At 53.5% G+C, this 27,513-nt stretch overlaps 1 protein-coding gene across 15 annotated transcripts in view; it reads right to left on the minus strand.

Moving 5' to 3' along the window:
* Positions 1–27,513, minus strand: part of ERI3 (ERI1 exoribonuclease family member 3) — a 124,939-nt gene that overhangs the window by 6,159 nt on the left and 91,267 nt on the right. For 12 of the 15 annotated variants that reach the window (XR_003523188.1, XR_003523183.1, XM_027612578.1 and 9 more), the window contains one exon: positions 18,646–18,745. The exons of 1 other annotated variant lie outside the window; for it this stretch is intronic. Coding sequence is in view for 11 of the 14 variants with exons in the window: in XM_027612578.1 (XP_027468379.1) it covers positions 18,646–18,745 (100 nt within the window). In the remaining 3 variants the exon portion in view is untranslated. Of the gene's footprint in view, positions 427–18,645; positions 18,746–27,513 lie in introns of all 15 variants that reach the window. 2 more of the 15 variants (XR_003523184.2, XM_027612509.2) reach the window with 2 other exon arrangements.

The following is a 27,513-nucleotide window of genomic DNA, read 5'->3' on the forward strand; positions in this document are numbered from 1 at the left end:
CATCTTGGCAGCATCGTGCCCGAGCGCAAAGGGTCAGTGGGTCAATGCTGGGCCTGCTTGACAGAAGACTGCCAGATTAATAAGTCCCCAGCCCCAGAGCGGACATAATTGTACTAAAAAATTATTTGTTTTTTGGCTGAAGTTTAAATTTAATTGGTGTCCTATATTTTTATTTGCTAACTGGGCAACTCTATGCTGGGGGCCAGCATCTCAAGCTGCAGCTGGGTACAACTCAGGGTACAAGAGCACAGGGTAGCTCCGAAGGAAGACAGGAGCCAAGGCAGTGAATTTGGGACTGACCCAGCAGAAAGCCCTGGGTATCCTAAGATTCTGGGTTCGAATCCAAACTCCATCACTTCATAACTGTGAACTTGAGCAAGTTACGGTGCTTTTATTTCACCTCTCTGTGTCTTGGTTTCTTCTTTTCTAAAATGGGAACAATAATGATAATTATAGCAACTACTTCCCTCAAAGGGTTGTTGAAAAGATGAAATGAGTTTTTATTTGTGAAGTGCTTAAAACAGTGGCTGGGTTAGTGATTATTATTGTGGTTGCTATTCCAATAATATCCAATAATAATGTTATTCCAGCAGTAATACCCTGAGATCCCACAAGCCTGTTCCTTGTCCCAGACATGGCCCACACAGTCCCCTGGGCGCCCAGACAGGGCCCACCCTGGCCCCCCTGACACCACCCCCAGATATAGATCCCTCTCCCCAGACACGGCTCCCACAGCTCCCTCTGCTTCCCCCCAGAGCCCTTATAGCCTCAACTCCAAAGTGACCCCTTCTTCTAGCCCCTCCCCTCCGCCCCCTCCACCCCACCGAGGTGCCTGGAGGTGCCACAGCGCTGATGGTGAAGGATGACGGTGGTTCCACAATAAGGGGAAAAGGCAATTTCATCTTGATTAGCAGGCGATTTCTCTCTCCGTAATAAGCGCGCTCCAAATAATTAGCGTGTTTTACGTAATAATGAAATTACAGAAATGCAGTCCACTTATTCAAACAACTCACCATTACCATATTTTTAAATATTAGACTTAATTAGAGTTTATCACTTCAGAGAAGTATGCGGACCGAAGATGTTTTTAAAAAAATCCTCATAAAGTGTTTATTAAGCGCTGGTAAAGCTGGGATAATGATGTGTTTGGAAATTAAGGCAATCAAACACTTACCGCCGCTCCTGGAGGCCGGGCATGGAAATGAGGCCATTACACGCCCATTACCCGCCAGCTCAGAGCCACTTGGGGGGCGGGGAGAGCGTGTGCCTGGCCGAGAGGGCAGAGTGCCCGGAAACGCCTGTGCCAACATCCCACAACAGCCTGGCCAGCGAGCAGGCGTCAAAGCCTTATGTCACTTACATCACGTTTGGCCACCAGGAGCCCAACTCAGACTTGGCCAGGCAAATGACCAGATTGGTCCCAAATACCAAAGATGACACCCAAGACCAACCCTGACCCAGACTCCCAGGCTGGGCGGGACCTGTCACCTCCATTCAAACCCTAGCACAGAGTGGGGACAGAAGCCCTGCTTGGGCAGCCAAGAGAGGTCAGTGAGAGGAGGCAGAGGCTGAGGAAGCCACAGATCCAGAGCAGGTGACCGCTCCCAACTCTGGGCCACACAGGAAGGGCTAGCTGCAGCGGTGGGAAGAGTCTAGGAGGGAACTGGGGAACTGAGCCATGAGCCAAAGATACAGAGGAGCCAGGCCTCGGGCCCGGGAACACACCTGGATCAAGGAAAGCAGGCAAGAAGGGTGGTGGGAGAGGGGCTGGTGGCTCCAGGCCCCATTTATCCCAGTGAATAACTAATTCCAGAATTTATAGTGCTGGGTTTTTGTTCTGTGGCCATTTATATCTGCGAGGGGAGGAAATGAAGAGGCAGCACGGACGCCACATCTTTCTGTGTTATTGCTTGTCTGCCATTTGCAAATCATTATTAATTGTGGGCCCTGGTGGCGGGCTGGGTGGGGGCCGGGCCGGGTACATCCACATAGCTCTTCATCAAGGACCCCAGCCGCTGCCCCAGAGAGCCAATTACCCCGCCCTGATTGGGATCAGATAAAGAGGGAATTTTTACAAATTAGGGAATAAATAGAATTTCCACACAGGGCGCGGGCAGGACCTGAGAGGCTGTAATGAAAAACCATCCGTCACCATCAGCGCGGCCTGGGCACGCAGCCCCGGCACTCCCTCCCCTTGTGGGCCCGCCCTAACGCTCAGGGGCCTGGGTGTACAGGTCTAAGGACACCGCTACTCCTCCACCCGCACCCCAGGCCCAGAAGCAGGGAGAGGACTTCCCTGGTGGGGTGTCTCTACGCCGGTCGGGCTGAAGAGGCCTAGGCCCCAGCTCCGACACTTTGCCTACTGACTCCTCTTCCTTTCCCTGTCTGCCTCTCCCTCTGGATGTTAAGGAGGAGGACACTGAGGTGGTCATGAGAAAGGCCAGAGTTGGGGACCACAGGGCAAAGACCGCATCCATGCCCCTACAGCTACGGCAGCCCGAGGGCAGAGCCCCGGCCCTGTGGACCACTCACTCTGGGCTCCCATTAGCGCTCCTCCCCTTGGATCATTAAATATGTATATCTTATTACACGCCTTGTTAGAGTATCGAGCTCTATTGACTGATGATAAATCCTGAGCCTCGTCCTGGCCATAAATTTATCTGGAGATGATGAAGACTCAATAATCTAGTCAGGCAGATAATATCATCGGGCCTTAAAAAAGATCATTACATTATATGTCAGAATTAAAAGTGAAATACGCCGTAGTAACAGGGCGGCTGCTCTGGCCATTACAACGGGTGCCCGCCTCCCCCACTCATTCCTAGCCAAGGCCCCATCCAGGTAGAGGAGCCAAGAAGCCTCACCCTCCTCCTCCTGACTCTGGGATACTATAGCTAGAAGTGCCAGAGGTTAGCCAGATAACCCAAGGCCGGGCAAAGGCGACCTGGCCGGGGTGGGGTGAGAAGAGGCAGCTCCTGAGAACAGCTGGGCACATCTGCCATACCTGGCAGCCACCTCTGCCCCATTCCACCTTACCCTGTCCCTAGGGGTCTCCCGTGGGACTGTCTTCTGAGGGTCCTTGAGTGGCTCCAATAGGAAGGTGACAGGGCCTTACCCCTTTCCAGAATGGCCTGACCAACCAGGGTGTTTTTTTCCAAAATGCCAACACTGGGATTCAGACACGTTAGGTCACTTGCCGGTACTGCCCCAGGCACCTGTGACCTGGCCCCAGACCCATGCGGCCCAGACTCAGACGCAGTGTCTCTGAGGCCTTTCTTGTGAGCATGTGCTAGCAATCTAGACCCTGGCCACCTCCTTCCCAAGAGACCCGCCTGTCATAGCCTCTACAACCTGTCCTTTGAGAAACTTGCCAGCCTCTTGGATCTTTGACCTCAGCACTGACGACTGTTTCCACTGTATCCTATTTCCACTCATTTCCACAGTTATACCTTCTACCTTTTTAACATCCTCCACTGCTCTTCCTTTGAAATATTAAATTCAAATCTCCCTAGTTACTGGCAATAATACACTTTTCTTTCATCTCACTGGAACCTTGAAACATTAATACCTCTACTCTATCCAGATACACGACTCGCCTCCTCTCTTTACTTTCTCCCCTGTCGACTTCTGACTGCTTACCCAACAGTCATTCCCTTGCTGCCAACCTGGCAGAGCCCACGCCTCCCTCCTGTGACCAGGGTGAATCCTCCAGGTCTGAGCCACCTGCGGTGATCCCATCCCCCTTGCCGCTCACTGGTTTAGGGGTGGCGGTGTGTTCTGGCTAGTGAGAATGAGGGTAAGTTTGCTGAAAGACCTTCTAGGAAAACTTGTTCACTCTTGTGAAGAGAAACACAAGGAGGAAGTAGTCCTTTATACTCTGTGGGAAGTTTTCATGTTTGCATGTAATGTCTGGGACTGCAGAAGCCATCTTCTAAACGTTAGGGGAGTTAGCCTGTGAAGAACATGCTGAAGATAACAGAACAGAAAAATGGGAAAAGTCTGGGTCCTTATGACATTGCTGAGATGCTGAATTAACTAATCCTACAATCACCTTATCTCCAAACTTTTGTGAGGTAATAAATCCTATTATTTAAGGTATCTTGCATTGAGTTTTCTCTTTCTTGTAGCCAGAAGCATACTAACTGATACAGAATGTAAAGACAGGAAAGAGAGTGACATAACAAAGGGGCCCTATAACATAAACTTGGCTGAAGGGAGGAGGGAGGGCAAAGGGCAATGAGGGCGCTGTTATTTCAAGCCAGGAAGTTGGTAACTCTTGTTATGCTCTCTTGAAACATTTGACCAAATTGTTTCCTGCTATATGGCAAGACACAGGCCATATTACTACTAAAAAGGCTAAAAGAGTCAAGTTTTGATGGGAACCCACATGAAAACAGAGAGGGGAGAAAACGCAACTGAACGAAGGAAAATTTTTTATGTCTATGGCTTGTGATCTAAGTTGCCTGAGAATCCCACAGCTCCACAAAGTCATTGGGGGCTCACACTTCTTTCTACCCTTCTCAGCGTGTTGCTTCTAATTTCCAGGTTATCTCCTGGTCCAAAATGGCTGCGGGAGCTCCAAGCATCACATCCACATTTTAGGAAAGAGGAAGAAGGAAACAGCAAGAATAATGTACTTCCCGGCTGAATCACTTCCTTTTAAGTATCATTCCTGGAGGTCTCACACAACGCTTTTCCTTTGATCTCACTGGCCAGAACTCAGGGACATAACCATATCTAGCTGTATGAGGAACTAAAAAGAAGTGGTGTTTTAACTGGGTACACATCGCTGCCCCTGGTGATACCAGGGCTCCTTTTAGTGAGGAAGGAAGACAATGGATATAGGGTATGAAGCAAGCAGTTCCCGTCCTAGCAACATAACCGACGCACCTCACACAGGAGCCTGGATTCCATGGCCCATCATCTCAGTCCTTTCTTGCCAACACTCTCAACTCTCTCTTCTTTCCATCACCCTTGCCTGGAAAAACCCAAGCTGCCTTCTCTATGCTTGCATCTGGGCTGAGCGTGACTAGAGAACATCACAACCATATAGATTCGTGCCCCTTCTAAAACCAGAGTCTGCAAGCTCACCTGGGTGTATGAAACCGCCTGGCCGACCTCCTATGCTCCTGATCAGCGCACACACGCTCTCCCTTTCTCCCTAGTGCCCTTTTCTCTACTTCCCACCATTCTCAAGTCCCCCCCGCCCCCGACACAGTGTGGTCTCCTACTTCACAGGAGACACAGTAGGCACTGTCCTCTCACCTGTTACAGAGGGAGGAGAGAGGGTGCGTCCTCATGGCACTTCTAAAGCCCACCCCTCACTCCACCTGGGTTTTCCATCCCATTTCCTTTAGGGGGGCCTTACGTGAGGAGCAAGCCCCTTTCTGACAGAGCCTCGATTGTTTTTCTGCACTGCTTCCTTCACATAAGCATGTAAACACATCACACCTCTCCCATCTTTAAAAACAACCTCGCCTTAACTCCTTTTCCACGTGCCTGGTAGCCAACCTCTCCTCCCTTTCATAGCCAAACTTCCTGGTTAACGCTCAAGGCCTCCTTCCCTCATTTCCCACCCTACAATCTGATTTCCCTACCTGCGTCCTACCGAACCGCTTTCCCGAATGATCCCTCCGACCTCACAAGGCTGAAAGTCCAGTGGTTTAGATGGCCCCAGTGGACTAACGCGTGCCCTGAAGCTCTTCTCCCCCGGCTTCAGTGACAGCACCTTCCCTCCCTATCCAACTCCTTCAGCTTCTCTGTACTTTCTTCTGATTGTCCCTACAGAGTGGGTGTTGCTCAAAGCTGCCACTGGCCCCCTTCTCATTCTCCACGCTCTCACCGGGTACACTTAGCCAGTCCTGAGCTTATCTACCCTAGATGTCCCAGTGATTTCTAAACCTATATTCCCACTACCACCACCCTGGTCCAGGGCACCACCACCTCTCACCTAGGAGACAGCAGTGCCCCCGCCAATCTCCTCCAAGGTGTCCTTCTAAGCCACAAATCTGAGTCATTTCACTCCCTGTCTTAAAACCCTTCAATGATCCCGGAACAGAAAAAGGACAGCATTGGAAACACTGGTGAAATCCAAGTATGACCTTCAGTTTAGCTCACAGTATAGTACCCAAGTTCATTTTCTGGTACTGATAACTGTACTGTGATTATGTCAGATGCTAACATGAGAGAAAGCTGGGTAAGAGATGTATAGAAACTTCTCTGTAATGTAAAATTGGTTCAAAGTAAAAAGTTTAATAAGAGTTAATCATTAAAATCACCACCACCACTCACTCCAACAGCACCTCACTGCTCTCAGGATAGTGTCCAAACTTCTTTATAAAGTTCCGGGGATCTGCCCAGGTTCCCCCTCAGGCCTCATCTTCCCCACTCTCCTGTTGGGGACCCCAGAGTTCAGGCTCTTTAGCTTCTCAGCTTTTTCTGCACGCCCTCCTTCTGCTGGAAAGCCCCGCCCCTTGCCATCACTGCCTCAAGTGCCTTACCTGGGCCCTCATGTTTGCGTTAGGGATCCTTCTATGTGTTTCACAGCACCCAATGTTCCTCCACTGTGATGGCCTGTGTCACCTCCAGCTAGATCACAAACCCGAGGGCACTAATGTTACCTGTGCAGAGGCCCTCAATAAACACGTATTAAGTGGAAAAAAGGAAGAACTGGAAGAAAAGAAAGAGGGAAGGATGGGAGACAAGCTCACAGGCAAATCTATTACAGCCCTGACATCCGTTGCCCAAAGCCTAAACATGCCAAGGCCCTGAAAATTAGTCAAGGTCCTTGTCCTCAGCTTCCAAAGTGCTGGGGGCTTCAGCCCCTTCCCCACCTCCACTCCTTCCTAGTATCTTGATTTCCCCAAGACCTGCTGGGCCAGGACACTGGCTGGGACCTGAGCTCTCAGCAGTCCAGCCACCAGTCTGTCCAGCAAACTGATGCACCTGGGGGCAGCAGTATCGGTGGTGGGACTCCCCAGTAACAGTGATGCCCTGGAGAAGGGCCTGGCTCTGCCTGGGGACTCTGCGAGGGGGGCTGCCCTCCCGAAGCCCTGTCCCACCTGGTAAATATTTCATCCTCAAGCTGCTCAGCTAATCCCTATTAATTTCAATACCGCCGCCTTGCCTGGCTCAGCTCCCAATGCATTATTTATCCCCTTTGTTTGTTTGTCGCTAACAGGTGGGCCCCAGCGGAGGCGCTGACTGGGGACAAGCCCACTCCATCACAGTGTGGCTGTGAATTAATCATGAGGACTAATGGGAAGCACCTCAGCTCCAGGCACTGCCCTAGCTGTCTCCCCCTGCCCTGGCACCCAGGGGTGGGCCAGGGCCACCTCAGCTCAACTCAATTCAAAACAACACATTTTATTTACTATCTGCCTACAAGAGTCAGACACAAGGTTACCCTTTGGGGATACAAGTTGAACAAACAGACATAAACTCCTGCCCTCAGGGAACTTACAATTCAGTTGAGGAGAGAGATGTTTAAATGACTATTTCTTAATTAGGATCGTGAGGAAAGGCTGTGCAGGGGAAGTGCTGGGTGTTAGGAAGGTGTGCACAGGGGAGGACCTGACCAAGTCTAGGAGTCAGGGAAGGCTTCCCTGGGGAAGCAACTTTGAGCTGCTCTCTGAAGGCTGAGCAGGAGTTAATCAGGCCAAGGACCCATAAAGCCATGTGGGAAGGCCAATGGCAGTTTCCAGAAAATGGGGGAGGCTCTTGTGCTGGAGTGCAGAGGGCGTGAGGAGAGTGGCTTGAGAAGGGGCAGGCCCAGCTCAGGGATGCTCTTCTCCCTCCATGACTGGCATTTTGTTCCTGGTGGACTGCCATGAACACATCCTGAACACCTGATATGCTCACTCACACCACCTCTGCTGACTTGAGCAACATGTGATTTCTTGACCTTCTGCTTGTGGCTCCTGAGAGATGGTCAAGATCATTAACCCTCCATTGCACAGATTAGGAAGCTCAGGTGAGCATTCAGCTTGGGGCTTATGAGAAGGCCTGTGTGGGCCTCTCAGCACCCTAAAGCTTAGGTGTGCCCATGGCAGGACCGGGCTGGATCTGACCCATTGACTCTACGTGGGGACCAGGCACAGGGTTGGGAACACTGAGCTGCCTCAGCCACAAGTGCTCACATCACCTCCCAGCAAGGAACCTCCCTCACCTCTGCAATCCAGCACTGGACTAGGCACCCAGAAGACCTCAGCAAACATCTTCTGAATGACTGAACAAAAGTGAATGAATGCCCCACAATCCCCTCAAAACTTTTACAGAGAACTAAAAAAGACAAATGGGCTAACTGGTACCTGGGGGAGGGGGGTAGGTTTACAGTATTTTCAAATGCATTACCTCCTTTCTCCTCATAGTAAGCCTGGGAGGTAGGAGTCACCATCAACCCCAATTTAAAGAGGAAGAGACAGAGGCCCAGAGTGGTGAATGACTTATCCAGGACCACACAACCTAGAAGTGATAAGCCTTGACTAGAACAAGGTCACCCTGCTTCTAGGCTCCTGGCTCCACCATACCCATAGGTCTGCCCCTCTGTGGGCATTTCCCCAGGTACCCCCTTGGTGGCTCCAGGGACCCTAGTTCTCAAGAATGATCCCCAAGTGGTCTCAACTCATTTATGAACCAAATGTAGCTCTGCCAGGGCAGAGGCTTCACTGTGCACATGATCAGGGTTTGTAATTCTATTCAAAGTGGCCACTTTGAAAATCCGTATGTCTCCAGGCTACCTGTACATCATGGTGTCAAGTCCTGGAGCAGAGGCATCCATCAGCACCTCCCAACGCCATGCCTGTGTGCCCACATGCCTCTTCCCACCCGTGCGTCTGTCCTTGGCTCCCAGCAGCTCAGGAAGTCTTAGCCGGCCCTGTGCAAAGGCTCACGTTAGCCTGCCTGCTTGGCCCCGCAGTACCGTTGCCTGCAGACTAGTCTGGCTGCTGGGCCCCACCCCTGCCCCAAATGCTGCCTCGGCCCTGCCTGCTTCTCTGCTCTCTCGGAGCTAGGCAGCCAGCACGGAGGCAGCCTCGATAACTCGCTAACGTGCTGCCCATGCTGTTCTTAAAAATTTATGACTGTGCAACATGAAAAATCCGGCTGAGGAGCCGTCATTAGCCGCGCTGCCTCCCTCCCCCACCAGAGCCGCCCTCGTAAATTGAGATTTATGGCTGCAGCAGGCGGGGCGGGGGCGTGTGCAGGCGGTGAGGATGTTGTAGGGGAGACAGGGAGACCGATGAGCGGTGGGGCCGGGGGCTCCCCCCTGCGGCAGCTCCAGTTTATCACAGCCTGCGGTGAGACCCACCGAGAGCAAGGTCTTGCCTGGGGTGTGAGCCCCCGCACAGATGCTGGATTCCGCCTAGCGGTGGGACTGGAGGGGGAGGGGCCTATCCCGTGCCAATCACTGGCTCCTTTAGGTGGAGGACCAGATCCTGAGGTCCAGGTGGCTGAGCAAAGGCCTCTCAGGAGGATGATTTGAGGAGGAAGAAGGTTGGACCTAGGGAGCACCATCATCTTAGCTGGAGTGACAAGGCCTGGGCCCCCAGAGCCAGATTCTCCAACCAGAAGCACGTAGGTTGGGCTGTGATTGTGGTATCCCAACCAGAGAATTGGAGGGCAGGCAGGGAGCGGGGCAGAAGGGTGCCAGCAGTCTTCCCTTTCCCTCTTTTCTCTGGTGACGAGGGCTGGTGGAGAGGACCAAGTACTAGACCTAGTCACAGAGCCTCCCCAGACAGAGCCCAGTCTGGGGCTGAAGAGAAGAGGAGGTAATCCCGCAAGCCATGCCCCCCCCCACGAAGCCCCCCATACCACCCCCCCCACAGACCCTCTGTATTACCTCCCCGCTGCCTCCTCCCCTGCTCACTTAGCCCTGTCAGCCAGGCCATTATGAAATTGGGGTTTCATTTACAGACTAATTAAACATTACAGCTTGTTCACAATTACAACGCGGGGATGAGGGAGTAACTAATTACGGAAGAAATGAGCTAACATTTATCTCTGCTCCCACCCTCCCTCTCCCCACTGCCCCCCCAATCTGGCTTCCTCCCGCTCTCTGGTCAGTACCTGCTCTCTAGGCTTATTTCCTAGGATGGGGGACTGGAAGGGCTCAGCACCCACCCACCCTGGACACAAGATCTGACTATTGTTCCCAGACACTCTGGGGAGGGGCTTAGCTCTCAGGGCCCTGCTGCAGGAGACAGGGCTTTTGTGCAAGACCTTGGGTGTGACTAAAGTAAGGGACCCTGTGATGGTGGGGGGGGACACTACTTTGGTGTGTGAGTGTGACAGTACTTACTGGAGGGCTGTGTGGCTCCACGTAGCTGTACCTTGCAGGGCAGGATTTTGGTGTGACTGCTGCAGACAACTATTTGTGTGATGGGGTATGCGTGTGAATGAACCACACCCTCACCCTCAAACCCCAGGCAGAAGAGAAAAGAACTAGGTGGCTGCAGGAGGTGATGGTCAAAGCAGCCCTCGGTCCAAATAACCACTGGGCAGCCCTATTCATTCCTGCCTCAGAAGTAAGAAAGGGAGCAAGGTTACCCTGTTCTGGGGGCTCAGCTCATCCCTGCCCTCAGGTTGGTCTTGGCCTCTGGCCAGATGCCACCTGGGGCCCAAGAAGCCTCCTGGGGGCCTGGGGTGCCCCCTGTGGGCAGGAGTCCTGGGGTCTGGCTGGCCTGCCGCAGAGTTTAATAATAGTAACAGTGAGAGTAAGCGTTTCCATCCTTCCTGCCTTTGGGCAGAAGAAGAAAGGAAAGAGGAGGGAGAGGAGGGAGTGGAGGGAGCGGGCTGAAGGGAGGCTTTGAGGCCTCAGAACTCACATCAAACGGCCGGATCTGGGCCTAATTGTCTGACCCCTGCCCCTGCCTTCAATCAGCTCTGCGGCTCCCCGCCCGCCCCTCGCCTAACTAGCAGCCATGTTCTCCTCATTAGGACAAGCTCCCCTTGCACACGTGTCCCCGGACATGTCCCCAGCACTCTCAGCTCCCAACCTTGCCTGGTGGGAGGGTACGGTGGGGACCCAGTTTTGGAGGGGCCCCTGGGACAGCTACAGCCTCCGCCACCACAGCTGCCTGGACTGAGCTGCTCAGCCCCTCTCCTTGAGCTGCAGGGGCCTGGATGCCACATGTGGTGACATATCCTGGGGCTGGCTCAGCCGCTGGGTGCGTTCTGTCCTCTGTGCGTCCTTCTTGCTACAGCCCGACTGTCTCAGACACAAGCTCCTGAGGGCGGCATGTGTTTGAATCCTGTCCCTTTTGGTCTGGTTCAGCCCGGCAGGGGTTCTGGGCTGGGTCAGGGTCTGTGTTCAGAGGCTGGGAGCGGAAGGAACATGTCTGCCCACTGTGCTAGGGTGGCCCCCTTCCACGGGCCCAGGCATGCTGATGTGTAGAGTGTCTGGGCTGCTGCCACCGCTGTGAAGCAGCAGAACCTGGTGGTTTTGAGCTCTGACCTTAGAGAGATACATGTTTAAATTCCGGCTCTCCCACATCCTTGCTCTGCAGCCTTGGGTGAACGGTAACCTTCCGGAGCTCCAGTTTGCTCACATACAGTAGTGCTGACAGCCCCTATCTCACAGGGTTTGGGAATGAGATGACAGACGGGAACTCGTCTGTACTACATCTGCCACTCAGCAAATGTGGAGGGATACTGGCGTTGGAGGGCGATTCAGACCAAGTTGCCCCCTCCATAGGCCACAGCCCCACTTTGCCCAGGTGGGGTCTGGACCCTGGTCACCGGTGTCAAGGACAGGAGGAGCTGTGGGGAAGGGGCTAATACCAGGGACGGAAGCACCGACACTAGAGCCTAAGCTTGGGGGCAGGGATGTCACACGGCAGCTTCAGGTGGCAAGGGCAGGACCCAGCTTAAGGACTGTCAGGGGGCATGAGGTCAGCTGAGTAGGTCTGGGGCTGGTCCTTGAGGCGCGGCCCCTTCCAGGAGTACTGTGGGCCCGGGAGGAGGCATGCTGTGAACACGGCCAGAGTGAGGGGCTGTCTGGCTACTCGCGGTGCTCATGTTCAGGGTACCAGACCTGGAGGCGATCAGGGGAGGGGCTGGCCTGGTCTGGGCCCTGACATTGTCTCTCACCTTAAACCAGTGGTAATGACTTGCAAATATTGATGAAAACGCAAACTACAGAGATTGTGTTTTTCAGGGAGTGAAGGTGGGGAGCGGGGATAAGGAGGAAAATAAACTGAAATGAAGTCCAGTTATCTCCCATCTGTGGCTGCTCCTAATCCCCCAGCCCAAAGGAATCCAATGCAGCCCCTTATCTGCCCTGTCAATCACTCCATCACCGCCCAGTGCTCGGTGGGCACCACACGCCCTCATACACACTCAAGCACAAGCTCACACATGCACACACACGCACACACTCACTCCGACTCCTGCTCCGACACTCCTGCCCACCCCCAGCCCATTACTCCTCTGAGTAGGAGCAGCCAGCACGCAGGTCCTGCCAGATGGATGCAATTTGCATAATATCAGCAGTGGAGGCTGCAAGATCACCAGGGGTCAGGGCGCTGACATCCCCGCACAGTCTATCTGCAAGTGCTAATTTGGCCGGCATTGATCTGTCTTTCTGATTTCTTTGTCATTTACGTCTGCGACGGTTTGACAGGAAATACAGAGAGAGACAAGGGGAGGCCAGGCCGGGCCCGGGGCTAGCAAGGTAGGGAAACAAAGATTGTACTTCCCAGTGCATCACACACACACAGCACATAATACACATACCAGAACCTTCCCCCATCCATCCGGCAGTCCACCTGTCCGTCCATTTTTCCACCTGTGGTTGCTACTGAAGACTAGAGCTCAGGAAGGAAGGAGTGAACACCTCTCCAGGTGAATACTGCCTACAGACAGGCCAAGGGAGCCCCTGTCGGTGCCTGGAGAGTCATCCCTTCTCAGGGCCACCTCTCCCCCAGCTGCTCACTTTCTCTGGGCGACACCAGAAAGAACGAGACAGGAGTGGGGGGTGGGGGTAGTGCCAAGGAAGCACAGACTCCAGCCGTCTCTGTCCCCGCCTCGTACAGCAGCTGTGCCAACAACTCCTCCTGAGCCCGCCCTGAAGATGGTCGAAGTGGAGGGGGTGGGGGGGGGGGCCCGAGCAGCACCTTTCTGCCTCTCCGGGATAGCCAGGGAGAGGGCTACTAGGTCTGCAGGGGCTTTATATCAATCCTTCACCACCCTCAGGTCTTCCAAAGCCCAGACTGGTTTCTAGCTGATTCTGAAGCCCCTCAGCTCAGCCAGAAAGCCTTAGATCAGATCAGATCTAAATGCTACCCACTGAACCCTTGGCCACTATCCCCACATTCTTCCGTGCCTTGGGAGAAGGGCTCCCCATAGGGACAGGGGCACTGCCTGGACAGATGTCAATGGTAAAAGGGGAGGGGAAGATAAGATTGCAACTCTGGAAAGAAAGAACCCACTGCAGAGAAGTGGACATGGTCACCCTGTCAAGAGAGGCAGAGGGGCCTGAGCCTTCTAAGGGTGAAAGCCCCCCTCCCTGCCAGCCACAGTGGCTCTGTCGTGGCCCCACCTCCTTTCCCTTGCTGATGGTAGCAGAGCAGGGTGATCAGAAGGAACTCCCTGCTGGGCAAGAGGGGGGCTGGCGTTTGGTGTGTGCTAATCCCGGGCCTGAGGTCTTCAGAGGGACCTGGGGAACTTCAAGGAGGGGAAGGCAAAGCTGTACTGTGGACGAGCTCATTAGCCAGCACCCCCACCCCCCCCCCACGAGGAGGAGGGCGGGCAGCCCAGGGAGCGTGGCGGCAGAGGCGGCAGAGAAAAGGCTGTCACTGTCCTTTCTTCCTTTTGGTACAAGCATCTCCCTGAGCCGACGATTCTCCTGCAGTGACACCTCTCACGGGAGCTAATGAGATCCGTGTCACAGAGCTAATGCGCTCTGACTGGACTCTTGATAGACACCCTACTCCTTCAGGGGAGACCACAGGCCAGTACTGCCCCCCTGGGGCCAGGCCCCCACCCCTTGCCTCCTGCCAGCCCAGCTCTTTTTGCCAAACCATGCTGGGTAACAAGCTCCTGAGAGTCCACTTGGTGTCTGGCCATCCCTCCTTACCATGAGCCTCAGAGGGACCCTCCTCAGGCCCTAAGCAGAGGGGCTAAGAAACCAAGGAAGGACCACCCAGCTGGGCATCAGGGAAGGTTCCAGTTAATTCTCCCAGCTAGCTTAAATCAGCAGTCTGTGGGGCCTCCATGTCCAAACAACAGGTGAGATTTTACTGACATTTCCTGTACAGATTTCTGGGTCCTGCTGTTAGATCAAGTATGGAGGGCCTGAACATCACCACCAACAAACTGTAAGTGGGGTCCAAGGATGTATTTTGTACATGCACACTGGGAAGTCCAGGCAAGATTCCCAGAAGAGGTGGCCCCTGGAAAACGGGCAGGATTTTCCTGGTCAATGAGGTGGAGAGCAAACAGATCAGAGAACTGTCAGAGCCAGAAGGAGGTCAGAAGCCGAGAGTTGCCGGGCTCTGGCTCTGAGGGCGACTGTAGCAGGCTTTCTTCCTCAACAAGGCTTTGTCAAGGCCTGTATGTTTCACACTAACTGAGGGAAATGAGGGAAGTGAGCTTGTGTTCTTCCTCATTGTCTCTGTTGGTAGCACAAAGCCCGACACCAAAAAGGTGCTTCCTAGTTCAGCACAGCGGTAAGAACATAGACTCTGCACTCACACGGACCTGGGTTTGAGTCCTGGTTCTTCAATTTACCTGGCTGTGTGACCTCAGGCAAGTCACTTAACTGAGTCTCAGCTTCCTAGTCTATAAAATGGGAATGATAATGCCTGCCTTCCATAAAACTGGTGTGAAAATTACATTAGTTAATAAAAAGTACCCCCAAGTACATGCTGACCCTCTGCAGAAACACAAGAAGCACCATACAGCACTCCGAAGTCCCCCGTGGAGGCTGCCCTGCCTCAAAGCCGTTGGTCCATGGCAAGGATGCAGATGGAGTACGCTGACTGCTGCCCGTCAGCAGTCCCACGTACATGCGGTCCCTCTTCACCCATAGCCCGCTCCACACCACCCTGTTTACTGGGCTTGCAAGGTCAAATCCACCACCTCAGAACGAAGTGTCCCTCTCCTGACAGAGGGCATGCCGACAGCCCCCAAACACCCCTTTTCTGCCTGGAGCTCCACCGCCTCCCTTCCTGAACCTACCTCTCCCTTAGCTGCCAGGGCCAACTGTACCTGTGCTGACGACTGTACCTGAGTTCTGTGGGGGCAGGGCACTCTGTCATCTTCACCAGTACACCTGTCACGGCTCCTGACACATAGCAGGTGTAAGGTAAACATTCACTGACTAGTCCTCTGCCTCCATTCCCAGGGCCACTGCTGGCTCTGAATTAACCGCCGCCTCCGTGCTCCTTGCTGAGCTGCCCCTTCTGCAGTTTCTCCTTGCTAGTCCTCCCTGTATAAACTCTCAGATGGCTCAAATTGAAGCCCAACTCTGACCAGGTTACCGCTCTGCCAGGATCCGCCCACCCCGCCCCCAGCTCCCCTGCAACAGTTCAGCCATGCACATCCATCCCAGCGGGCCCTCTCCCATTCCACAGCCTACCTCCCAGCCCTCCAGCATGCCTGCCCCTTGCTCTCTCAGGGCCACCACACCCGATGCTCAGCAGGAGTCCCCACCAGGTAGGCCCCACACACTCCCCCTCCCACCCATACCTTAGAAAGAGACTCAGGAGATCTCTATAGGGCCTAGGATCATCAGTGATTTGCGCACAGAGCCACTGCCTAGCCCCCTCCCTGGCACCGTGGGAGAGCCAAGCGGGTCCCAGAGATGGCTAAGCTGTGGAATCTGCAGAACCCTTGCCCAGCATCACCAATGCTGCCCCCCCACCAATATGCACACCACTCCCCACTTCAGGCTGGCAGCTCCTCACGCAGTTAATTAGCACTATGTCACTGAGGACCAGCCTGAGTGGCCAGTGACAGGAGCTGACCCTTGACCCCAGGGCTGGGAAACAGTCCACATCAAACTCTTACAGCGCGACCCTTTTAGCACGCACAGTAACTCGGGGCACCGCCAGCTGAAGCTCATTAAAGCTGTCTCTTTGGCGCGAGGGCCATTAACCTCACTGCTCAAAACCAACGCCTCCCCTCCCTGCCTCTCCCAGCCCAATTAATGCCCTGCATCCTCCCTCCCCTCCAAACACCCTCACCCACACCTCAGAGCCAGCTGGGAGCGGGCAGGGCAGCCCTCTGCATCCAAAGATACAAAGACCCAGTGCCAGGAACCCCCAGTGCCCTGGGGAGGCCATGGTGTTGGCAGGGCCACAGAGGAGGGGGCTGCCTGAGCACCTACTGTGTGCCAGGCCAGGCACTGCACAAGCCCTTTACACGATCAGCTTCACTGAACCTCCCCAACAGCCCTGAGAGGCACTGGCATTGTCTCTTGTCTGAGGTCACAGGGCTCTGGGTGGTAGAGCCAGAACTTCCTCTGGCTCCAAAGCCCCTACTCCATTGTCACTTTTAACCTTGGACTGTCCCCTGTGGCCTGGCCAGATGGAAAAACCTTCTTCCCTGGAGAGGGAGGGAACACCTCAGGAGTCCTAACAGAGAGGGAAGAAGGAACCTCTTCCTCTCACAAACACACCCTGGGACGCATCCACAGACACAGGGCACCCAGCTCAAGGCCAACCCAGCCCCGCTGGTCCCTCTAGCAGCCAGACTCAACTACTGGCAGCCCCTGCCCGCCTGGGCCAGTGCAAGTCCTCTCATTGATCCTCACTGTCTGGTCCCTCCCTTTCCCATCCCTCTGTCACTGATTCATCTACTCATTCATTCAGTGCCCCCCCCCAAAGTGTTTACTAAGCATCTATTAAGAACCAGCATGCGCAGTGCGCCCTGCCCCGTCAGTTCTGAGCAGGAGCTCTGAGAGTACTGTCCTCTCAGTCACAAACCTCCTATCTCCTCAGAACCTCACCAAAGAGCCAACCCTTTAACTGGCATTCAAGACCCACTTATTTCCCCATTTTTTTTCTAGCTGTTCTCTGACCCAAGTGTCCCTCCCACTCCAGTCACAGCAAACTACGTGTAGGTGTCTAAGTTGTCTTCAGTGTGCCCTTGTGCTTTTGTACGCACAGCTGCCCTTAAGTAGAAAACCCTTCCCTCATTTTTCTACCTAGCAAACTCCTACTCATCCTTCAAGAATCTCCTGACTCAAGTGTCTTTCCTCTCTAGGAAACTCCCTGCTGAGCTTCCAAGCAGATCAGCTTGCTAGGCTTGGGGTCTCCTCTAGGTTGTATGGACTAGCTCCTATGGAAGGCAACAGTTGTTGTGGGGCACCCCCAATTCCTTAGACCTGTTGACTTGCTTCCTCTCCCCCCACCTGCCAGGCCCCAGAAGAGCCTTGGGGTGTCCCAACAAGAAGGATACAGGGCATCCCTGAGGTCAGTGAGATGTAAATAAAGAAGCAGAAGTCATTGTGGCACCTGAGGACAGGAAAATCCTCCCTTGGGGCAGCCTAGGTGTTCCTATCGCGGCCCTTATACCCTGGGGACCCAGTTCAGTCTCTGTCTTGTCCTAGGATGTCACCTCCTTGAGGACAAGAATCTCCACCCAGCATGCCCAGCACCCACTAGGCACCAGTGATCTCTGTGGAAAGGATGAAGGGCTAGTCTGTGACAGGTGACTGGGTCCTTTTGGTGTATCCTCCCGGTCCCTCTGCCGCCATAGCTCCCCAAAGGTACACAGGTTATGATAATGTCATACTACTTCCCAGGAATAACCCCCCTCCCCGCTCCTCCCCACTTGGAACAAAGCCTATGCTTGTCAAGTACCCCACTTGAAAGCATTTGCATGACGTGTGCTCACACACAGAAAATCAGATACACAGAAATGAACAGACACACTTTCTGGTGGATACACACACAGGCTGATGGTTGCTTCCATATAAAGACAAATGCCCTCAGGAAAATCAACCCAGATATATTGTTACACTCACTCACTCACACACACACGCCCCCCAATACTGATATATCCAAAGTTAGCAGAGCTTCCAATGCCTAGAACCACAGCCACTCCATCCCCCTCCCACGCAGGGATTCCTCTGAGGGTGCACCCCCACCTGGTACCCCAAGTGGCCCCTCCCAACCCCGGCACCGCTCAATGGAGGCTGCTCCTCCTGCGGGGGAGTCAATACCCTGTGGACGGAGCCATCGGTCAGAAGGACCCCGACTAATTAAAAGCTGGTGAGGTTTAAATAATTCATCTCCTTAACTCCCATTGATCGCCCAGTTTAGTAGCCACAGACTTGAAACAATATTAAACAGCCTCTTCTAGCTCCATGGGGGTGGGTAAGCTGACATATGCCCACCCCTCTGAGGACATCACCCACCAGAGATGCAGGCAGGGTTGGGGGTATCTTGGCCTGAATCCAAGGCCACCTGTGACCCACCCAAAGCCCAGACCCCAGTCTTATTCTAAACAGTGTTTTGAGAGATCTCTTCCAATGGTCTGGTTCCACTCTCCCCTATGCCACCCTCCTTCCCCACTCCCCCCACCTATGGAAAGCACCCCGTTAGAGCACAGAGCCACAGAACCCCTCTGTGTGCCAGGGGACTGGGGCATGCGGGCAGGGGGCTGACTGAGCTGCCAGGGGGTATATGTGGAGGGACTGACCAATGCCGCTGTGGGGCCGGCCTATGTGTTGCAGGCTGAGGCCCTTGTTCATGTCTAGAAGTCCATTCTTGGGCCAGCAGCCCATGGCGAAGCTGTAAGCCTGGAAGACAGGAGGCAAGAATGGTTAACAGAGGCCCTGACCCCCAATACTCACCACCTCCACCCTCCAGCCAAATCTTGCCAGTAAGGGCTTACTCTCATTATGTCACTTCATGAGAGTCCCCTCACTGGGTCCCCTTTCCACCAGGGCCCCCACCAGAAAATCCCTTCTTCTTTCAGAGCTCCTTTTATCTTAGGCATCTCCCCATCAGAGACCTCCAGCCCCCAACAGGTGCCCCCTTGTCAGGCTCCTCTAGAGAGCTCCCATTTATTAAGATCCTCCTTCTCAGGACCATCCTGTCATCAGGGCACCCCCTTCACCAGGCAGCCCTGTTAGATACCCCTCCCTCAGTGTACCCAGCACTGTGCTGGGCCCCTCCCCACAGTATTGCTGGTCATAAAGCCTGGTGTCGGGAAGGACTTGGAGACCAACATATCCAAACTTCACTCTATAGATAGGAAAACTGAAGCAAGAGGGGGCCAACCACAGGCCCTTGGTCTACTTGCTTTAGACCAAGAGGCAGGCCAGGCTGTGGAAGGTTGAGTGCCATGCGTGGGCTCAACTGAGGAGGAGTAAGGTCACCTGGTTGACTCAAGCAGCTGTGAAGGGAACACATAAAAAGAATGTGTGTGTGTGTGTGTGTGTGTGTGTGTGTGTGTGTGTGTGTGTGTGTGTGTGTGTGTGTGTGTTAGGGGGAACAGATCTCTGCTGAAGGTCAAGTACTCACTTATGCATATTCAAAGCGGCCACCCATCGATCTGTACTTAATTGTTTTCCTGGGGTTGGGGAAGGAAGTGCTGGGGGCATCGATCTGCTCAGACCCCTAGCACTTCATTGCTCCCCTCCATCTGCTACTCGCGCCACCTGGCCGCCACCAACCTCCATGGTGGGGGGCAGTACATGGCAGGACCAGGGATAGTACTTTTCTTTCACAATCCCTTACAGGCACAACTGACTTGACATCACAGATGAGGAAACTGAGGCCCAGAAAGAAGAGAATTACAAGGGTTAGAATGCTATCAAGTGGCCCAGTGGGAACTGAATTCCTGCTCCACCTGCTAGCAAAGTCCTGGGCTTCTACCAGGGGCTTGTGTAGCTGGCTGGCCCTTCAGACATTTCCCATCGCCTCACTTTGAAGTCCTGGAACCCCAGGCTGCCCTGCTCCCAGTGGCAGGAAGCATACGGGATACGGTCACTAGGAATGTAGCTCGGGGGAGTTCCCAGAAGCTAGGTGGGGAGGGGAACGAGGGGGAACTAAGGTGGCTGCAGCCACGTTCAGACAGGCACTGCAGTGCCCCCAGCCATGCCCTGGCCTGGAGGTCCCCATCCCACTGGAGACTCCCTCACAGCGGGGAGGTCCTAACACCAGGTCAGAAACCAAAGACATGAGGCTGGACACAGAGTCTGTGCTGAGGCCAAGGGGCTGGTACCCTTCCTTCCCAGCTGCAGGAACCAAGCCCTGGCTCTGCGGGTCCTTCAATCTTAGCACCCTCCCGAGCTGCTTTCCTTGACCACAGACGATACCAGCCACAACTCAACGTCCCAGCCAACCTTCCCACACTTTCCCAGGCCACAGCTGGACCCACAAATTGGTGGCTGGGTGTGAGGCTCAAGGGCAGGGGAAAGAACGCTGGCTTGCAGCCAGGGCAGAGCTGGGGGAGTGCAGGCAGCAAGGGAAAGTAGCCAGTGGGTGGTGCACAGCTGGATGAGCTGCTGAGCGTGGTCAGGGCCATGGCTGGAGCGCAGTGGGCCAGAGAGCAGTGGCGGGCCGGCTTTCAAGTACTTTAAAATCACTTACAAAGGCCGGATTAAACGATCAGAAATTCCATTTAATAGGACAAATAAAGAAATAACAATCTACCCTATCAGCCTGGAGAAGGCGAGCTGGATGGGTTTTTTTCCCCTCTAAAAAGGAAAAAGGGAAGGAAGGGGGAAAAAAGAAGGATAATGTGTGTTTACTCAAGCAAAGAAAAAAATATTTAAGTGATGTCGGGGAGAAGATTGCAGTAACTAGTGAAGAATAACATCGTCTACTTTGCTGTCAAATCACACCCGAATTTCAGTAATAGATTCTCGGCTGACACTCAATTCAATTCGAAGGTGATCCTGCTTTATCCCAGCCCATCAAATATTAAACACTTGCATTAGCAGGTGCTGCCGCTTCCCGGCTTAAAGCGGCGGGCGGGCAGCGGGCTGCTGAGGCCCCTCTGCTCTGCTCGTGGCTTGGGGACAGGGCAGCTCAACGTTATCTGCACGTCATCCTGAGTCTTATCGCAGCTAAGCGGGAAGACCACTTCAGATAACATTAGACGCTTGCCCCGATGAGTCACCGTGATTAGATTATTATTATAATTATGACTCCCCAAGATCTTCCCTAGACTGGGACATGTGGAAGGGGGGTGGAGGGTGGCAGCGCCCAGGAGGGCCAGGCTGGGCCTGGCTGGAACAGAGCAAGCCGGAACCCAGGCAGGAAAGCAGAGGAAACAGGCAAGGCAGCGGCCCCGGTCCCGCCTGACGGATGCCTTTCAGGAAGGGCAGTCTAGCTTGTCAGAGCGAGGGCGAGATGAATTGGCGTCTCCAGCGTGGCCGCGGGTGTCATGCGCACAGTTTCATATTCCCAGATAAGGCATGATAACCAATTGCTGCCATGACATGGCCTCATCCAGCACTTCCTCAGGGGGGCACAGGCGGGGGGAAGGGGGCAGCACGTGCACATGGGTCTGCCAAGCTCCTAATAAGAGGGATTTAATTTTTACAAATGCTGCTTCCAGCGGGGCCTTCACATACCAGCCAAAGTCCAAAATGATATTAAAAACGGTTAATTAAAACTGCTCTCCTTCAGCCTGGTCTCTCCCCCTGCTGCCCCTGCTGAGAACCCTGGCATGTCTCCCCCAGGTACTGTCACACACCCCTGCAGAGCTGAACCTTCAGAAGTGACCACCAGCCTCGGGGCACAGTCCCACAAGCTCCCTCCAACTCCTGCCATCTGAGGAACCCCTCAGTCACAGCCAGCAGACGCAGAAAGCCACCCAGAGAACACAGGGTCCTACAGCAATCTGTGTTCTTACCAATGTGTGGTCTGGATCCTCACACCTGCTACCCCTCTACGCCTGTACCCACATGCCCACCACCCCCAGCACTCACTTCTAAAGTCCCTCCCTGCCAGATACATACACCATCAAGTGTGCACACCCACACAGGCACCAGACTCTCCCTAGGTTACTCGGCGCATCCTTCCACTCCCCACGCCCTCCAGATGTCCCCCACAAGATAACATCCGTCTATGAATCTGAGTAGAGCCTTCCCAGGAGCCCCGCTCAGGACAAGGTGATGTGGGCTGTGTCTCAGAGATTCTGGCTGAGAAGTCAAGGCTCGGACTAGGGAACCAGCAGAACAGGAAGATCAGGGAGGCTGTCCCCTGTGGCTGCCCACAGGGACAGTGGAGAGAAACAGGCCTGTGGGACATTGGAGGCAGCTAGGAAAGCTTCCTGGAGGGAGTGGTAGTGGAGGGCTGGGCGGGGATTTGACAACAGTCCAGGCAGGAGACATAGTAAGGACAAAGGAGAACGGCAGGAGCAAGCTTGGTGAGAGCACAGGAAAGGGCTTGGGTGGGGCTGGGGCAGCCCACAAGGACGGAAAGAGCCCTATCTTGAGGTGCTGGCTCCCAGCTCTGTGTACCAATAGCAACACTGGCATCAATCAAGGGACCTAATTATTGTCCACCCCCATTCTCCCGCCTGCTTCCTTTCCCTGCTCCCTCCCTCTCTCTTGCCAGCCTGCAGGGTGTGGGGGTAAGGGACCTTGGAGTTTTCTGACCTCAATCAGCGCGGGGCAGGAATCTGTTTTAAGAGTTCTTGCCAAGAGCCTGTGCCCAAAAGCCCCCTTCCCACACTGCTTCCAAATTCTTGGGGTGCCACTTCTCCACCTGCACCTCTCCTAGCCACCAGGACCCACGCCCTCTCCCCCAGCAGTGGCTTCCTGGCGAAAGAGTTGGGGGGGTGGAGTTGGGGTGAAAGATGCTGGGTCTACCAAACCACCCCACCGCAGCCCTGTGCCAGGCAGGCACGCACACTTCCCTTCCCCTGGGCTGCTGTAATTTCCATGCGCGGGGAAGCAGGTGCCGAGCCACTCCCGGCTGGCTCTTCTCTCTCGTGGCTCTGCCCGCCTTGGCTGCTGCCCCATTAGCTTAGTGGCCAGCCATCTGCGACGGGCCTGCCGCGCAGCCCTGCTGTAGGCGCGGCGGGTGGCCCCCTGTGTAACAGGGAGCTTTGCCATTAGCGCCTTTAATATTCTGACACCTCAGCACAGCCTGCTATTACATGCAAACGCTGATCGCCCTGTGAAATTACATTGCTGGGCCCGCAAAATGGAATCGTGTATAATCAGCCTCCTCCATGCACTGTCAGTCCCATCACAAACACGGCGCCCGGCGGCTTACGGGGGCTTAGCAGCTGCGACAAGTGTATTGGGTTTAATAGATGAAGTAGCCCTCCTCGGCAGCAGCGTCAGATCCTTCAAAGAGGAAGGAAGAGGCATCGATGGCTGCTAGGGTGTCTCGGCCCACCCATTCACTACCTGCCAGGGCCCTGAGGGTGGGGTGGCCACGGAGTGGGCAGGGTAGTGGATGGGGTTAGAACCCAGCTCAGACTCCACACACAAGCACAGACTGCTCTGTAACTTCCAGAAAACCCAGAGCTTCCAAGCTGGAACCAGCACACTGGACCTATCCAGCTTCCTCATGAGGTGGGGAAGAGGAGGCCTTTAACCAGACCTCTGGGTGACATGTCACTTGGTGGACCTAAGGCTGATGGGTCATTTCCCAAGATGAGGAAATAAATCAAATCACCTGCCATTCCCACAAACACCCAACAGATGAAGTTGTAAGGGTGATACTCTGGAGGATTGGGAGGGGGGGAACAGAAAGCCTGACAGACATAACTACGACTTAATTCCTTATCTAATTGGCCAACACTTCTATAGCTGGTGAGCCAAGTACCAAAGACAGAGGTAAACACGAGGCTGGCAGACCCAGCAGCCCAGAGAAAGGCAGTGTGGTCCAGCTCAGGAGTCAGACAAACATGAATTTGGTTCCCAGTTCTGCCAGTTATTAGCACTGTCACTTGGGAGGAGTTATCAAACGTCTCTGAGCCTCAGTCTCCTATACCACAACATGGGATGACAGTTCTTTCTCCGGGTATACCTGAGGTCACTCGGGTCCACTCCCACTGCAACCTCCAGATATTCTTGATGCCGTCACCCAAAATGCGTATTGCCTTTGAGAAAGCTGCTCCCTCTCCCTTTTCTGGGCTCAGCCTAGCAACCAGTTGTGGCCGACTGTGTTTTCCGGGGATGGCTGCAACACCATCTCCCATGCTCTTCTTACAATGTGACTTTGACACCCCTGTTATCAAGAGAGGGAGTCTATGTCCCTCCCTTGGAAACAGCGTTGGCTTTTGCAACTATTTCAACTAACAGAGTAACACAGAAGTAATGCTATGGGACTTCAAGGCAAGTTCAGAAATACAGGAGGCAGCTTCCTCCTCATTCACTGAACACTTGCCTTGGGGCCCTGAGTGGCTCTGTAAGTAGCCAGATTGCTCCCGGGCAGCCATCTTGTGAGGAAGCCCAAACTAGTCTGTGCAGAGACCACGTACAGAAGCCAGGAGACTAGGCAAAGAAAGAGAGATGCCCAGCCAGCCCCCAGCTGACCCAGTCACACCCTGTGCCAGCTCCAAGGACTAACTACAAATGCCTGAGAGAAGCTGAGTCAGAACCACCTTCCTGAGCCCTTCCTAAATTCCTGACCCACAGAAACCTTGAGATACAGTAAGATAGCTGCTGTCGTGTTAAGTCACTAAATTTGGGGGTGACTAATTATGCAGCAATACTAACTAGAAAACCAATACCTACTCACTTCTGGATACACTCTGCCAATACCTTCAACTTCTTGCTGCTTTGAGACTATTCCTCCCCTCCCTCTGGGACTCCATTCCAGGTCATCATCCACCAGGTAACTTCAGTATCTACAGGACAGCCCACCCATGAACCTTGCCTGCCTTTCAGTTTCTCAACTTCCTGGGCTCTAACGACCTTCTCCTCTACCTATTTCACCCATCCATCCTTACGGCCACACCCGGGGCCTTGTTATCACCCAGAACTGCTCTCCCTAAGCAATCTTACAATGACAGATTCCACTCTGACGCCAGTCTCCTCTCCTTCCAGCTTCTGTACCCTCTACTCTTGCTCTTTTCCCAGTCTGTCCAACTCCTTCTGGTCTCGATCCTTTGTCTACCAGGCCTGGAGCCCTGGGATCTATCACGTCAAGCACCCATTCCCCAGTCTTCAAACCCCTGCCCGCTTACCCTAGGTACGTCTTCCCTGAAAAAACCCAATGGTGACTCCATTTCTCCACACTTGCACCTGAGCTAAGTGATGCTGGAAAGTCACTCTGATGCATCAAAAGTGGCCACTATGGGTACAAGATCACAACCTGAGCAATTCTCAGTGGTATGCAACAATCCGACTCTTCTCTGACTTTCACAAATCTAATAAAAGCTGTGGCACAGAACTCTTTCAACTGCATGCCCCTTGTCTACTAATGCATCTGTATCCTTCCCTGCATCTGTACCTCCACCAGCGCTGTTCCAACACAAGGGACACCTCACTTCTTGTCTAAGGCCAATCCCGTACTTGTGCTCAACATCTCACCCTTCTCCTGCCTGCTTAGTCCTGCTCCACCTGGGATCCCCTTTTTTTCTAAATCCTTAACCTCCCCCTCTCTGCTGGCTCCTTTCCACTAGCATTTTAGCAAATGTTTGAATCTCTATCAACTTTACACAACTTCTTGGGCCTCAGGTTCCTCTTTGTAAAATGGGGGTAATAACAGTTCCTACCCCAGAGCTGATGTGAGGATTAAATGAATTATTGTGTGTAAACTGTTTAAAACAATAGCCGGCCCTCTGAAAGTTATGTCAGTATTAGATTATTATTTTTAAAGCCCTCCATTCACTCCATATCCCCATCTGGTGACTGACTTGTTTTCCTGTTAACAGCCAAACTTCTCAAGGTTGTCTCCACTTGCCTCCACTCACCTCCCACATTGCTCCTGAACCCCTGCAGTCCGGCTTCTGGCCTGACCGACATTTAGCTCCTGCTAAAGCCAATGGTCCTCACCACGCTGCCCACACCTAGGGACAGTGTCAGAACTTTGCTGTCTCTGCCTCTCTGTGCCTGCTTCAGCTTTCACACTCTTCTCCTTTGGTTCTCTTTGCGTTCTCTTCTCTCTCTGATCTGCCACTTTCCTCATAATCTCCCTGTAGTCCCTTCTTCGTGCAGACCATCCTCCTCCTCATGCACTCAGGTGCCCTCACTTCCTGTCTTTGTCTACACTCTACCACTCTCCCTGGGTGACTTTTTCAACTTCCTGTCTTCCACCTCTCCAACTTCCGAATCGATACTCTTTGCCACTACTTGAGTATTAACCACATATATTCTATTGCCTACCTGACATTTCCACCTGGATTTCACCCGGGTACATCATTCTCAAACATTAAAACAAACAAACCAACAAAAAAAACCCAAACCAAAAAAACACGCCTCAACATCTCCTCCCCCAAGTTACCCTTCTCTTGGGTTCCCAAATCCCAGTGAAAGCCATTATCATCTCTGTGGTCTATAGAAATGTGGGGTCAACTGTGTCGTCTTCTTCCTTACTGCCCCGAGTCCTGGGATTGCTGTTTCATGCCTCCAAGACTTGACTTGAGCAGTTCCTTCAGCCTGCCTAGGATGCCCTCGGCCTTCTCCCACTGTCCTAATGAACACGTACTCTTCTTTCACCACTAACTCAAAGTACCTTCCTTTATCAAGTCTTCCCTGACTCGTCCCTTCTTTAAACCCAACCATACTCTGAACAGCATCTGTAACACCAGATTTGTTTACATAACTGTTACCCCACGACGACACTGGGAGATTTTTAAGGGCAAGGGCTGTATCGCTGTTTCTCTAAATGGTCTCCGTTAAGGGAAGGGAAAATAAGACGTCTCTTTGGGCCTAATTTTGCCACACAGGAAAGCCTGGTTTTCAGAGTTGCTGCTCCTGTTGACCCTATCCAGTCTCCTTCAAGAACCACTGCTGTTCTTGCCCAGCAGACCAGGAATCCCCCCCAACAGTCAACCTTAGAACTGGGCGCTCAGCATCCTATGTTAGGAGAGAAGGGGAGGCTGTTCCTGTCCCCCTTCTTTTTCTGAGCTCTCTGGCCGTATGGGTAGCTCCCACTCCGTTCCTGTGGCCCAGCAGAGGCGTGGCCAGCACAACTATAACAGCAAAGGGACTGACACTCACATCAGCTGACAAAACCCATCCTCTCTACGCCTGGTGGGTAGTTCTGCATGTTCATGGTGTTCCCTGGCTACCAACATCCTTTAGGGCCCCAGAGCTGCCACTGCCTCTGTCCATCCACAGACTTTGTGTGAGATGATTGTTGTGTCTGTACTTAATCTTCCTGCACACAGCCCACAACAGGACAGCTGCCTCCAGTGTGCTGGACCGACACCACAGCCAAGGCCAGGTTCACGGCATTGGGAGGACAGCTGCCAACTCCGTTTGATCCCATGAGGGTCCCGGGTCTATTTTCAGGTGAAGTAATCCAGAGCCTCTGCTTCACTGCTGAGTCAGAGGGGACTTGGGGACACTGAGCTTTCTGAGGCGAGAACCAGATAAGGAGCTCCTGAGCCACGCTGCCTGAGCCCCCACGGAAGAGGCTGGCCTCT

Source organism: Zalophus californianus, chromosome 4 (genome assembly GCF_009762305.2).
Source record: "Zalophus californianus isolate mZalCal1 chromosome 4, mZalCal1.pri.v2, whole genome shotgun sequence".
Taxonomy (NCBI): Eukaryota; Metazoa; Chordata; class Mammalia; order Carnivora; family Otariidae; genus Zalophus; species Zalophus californianus.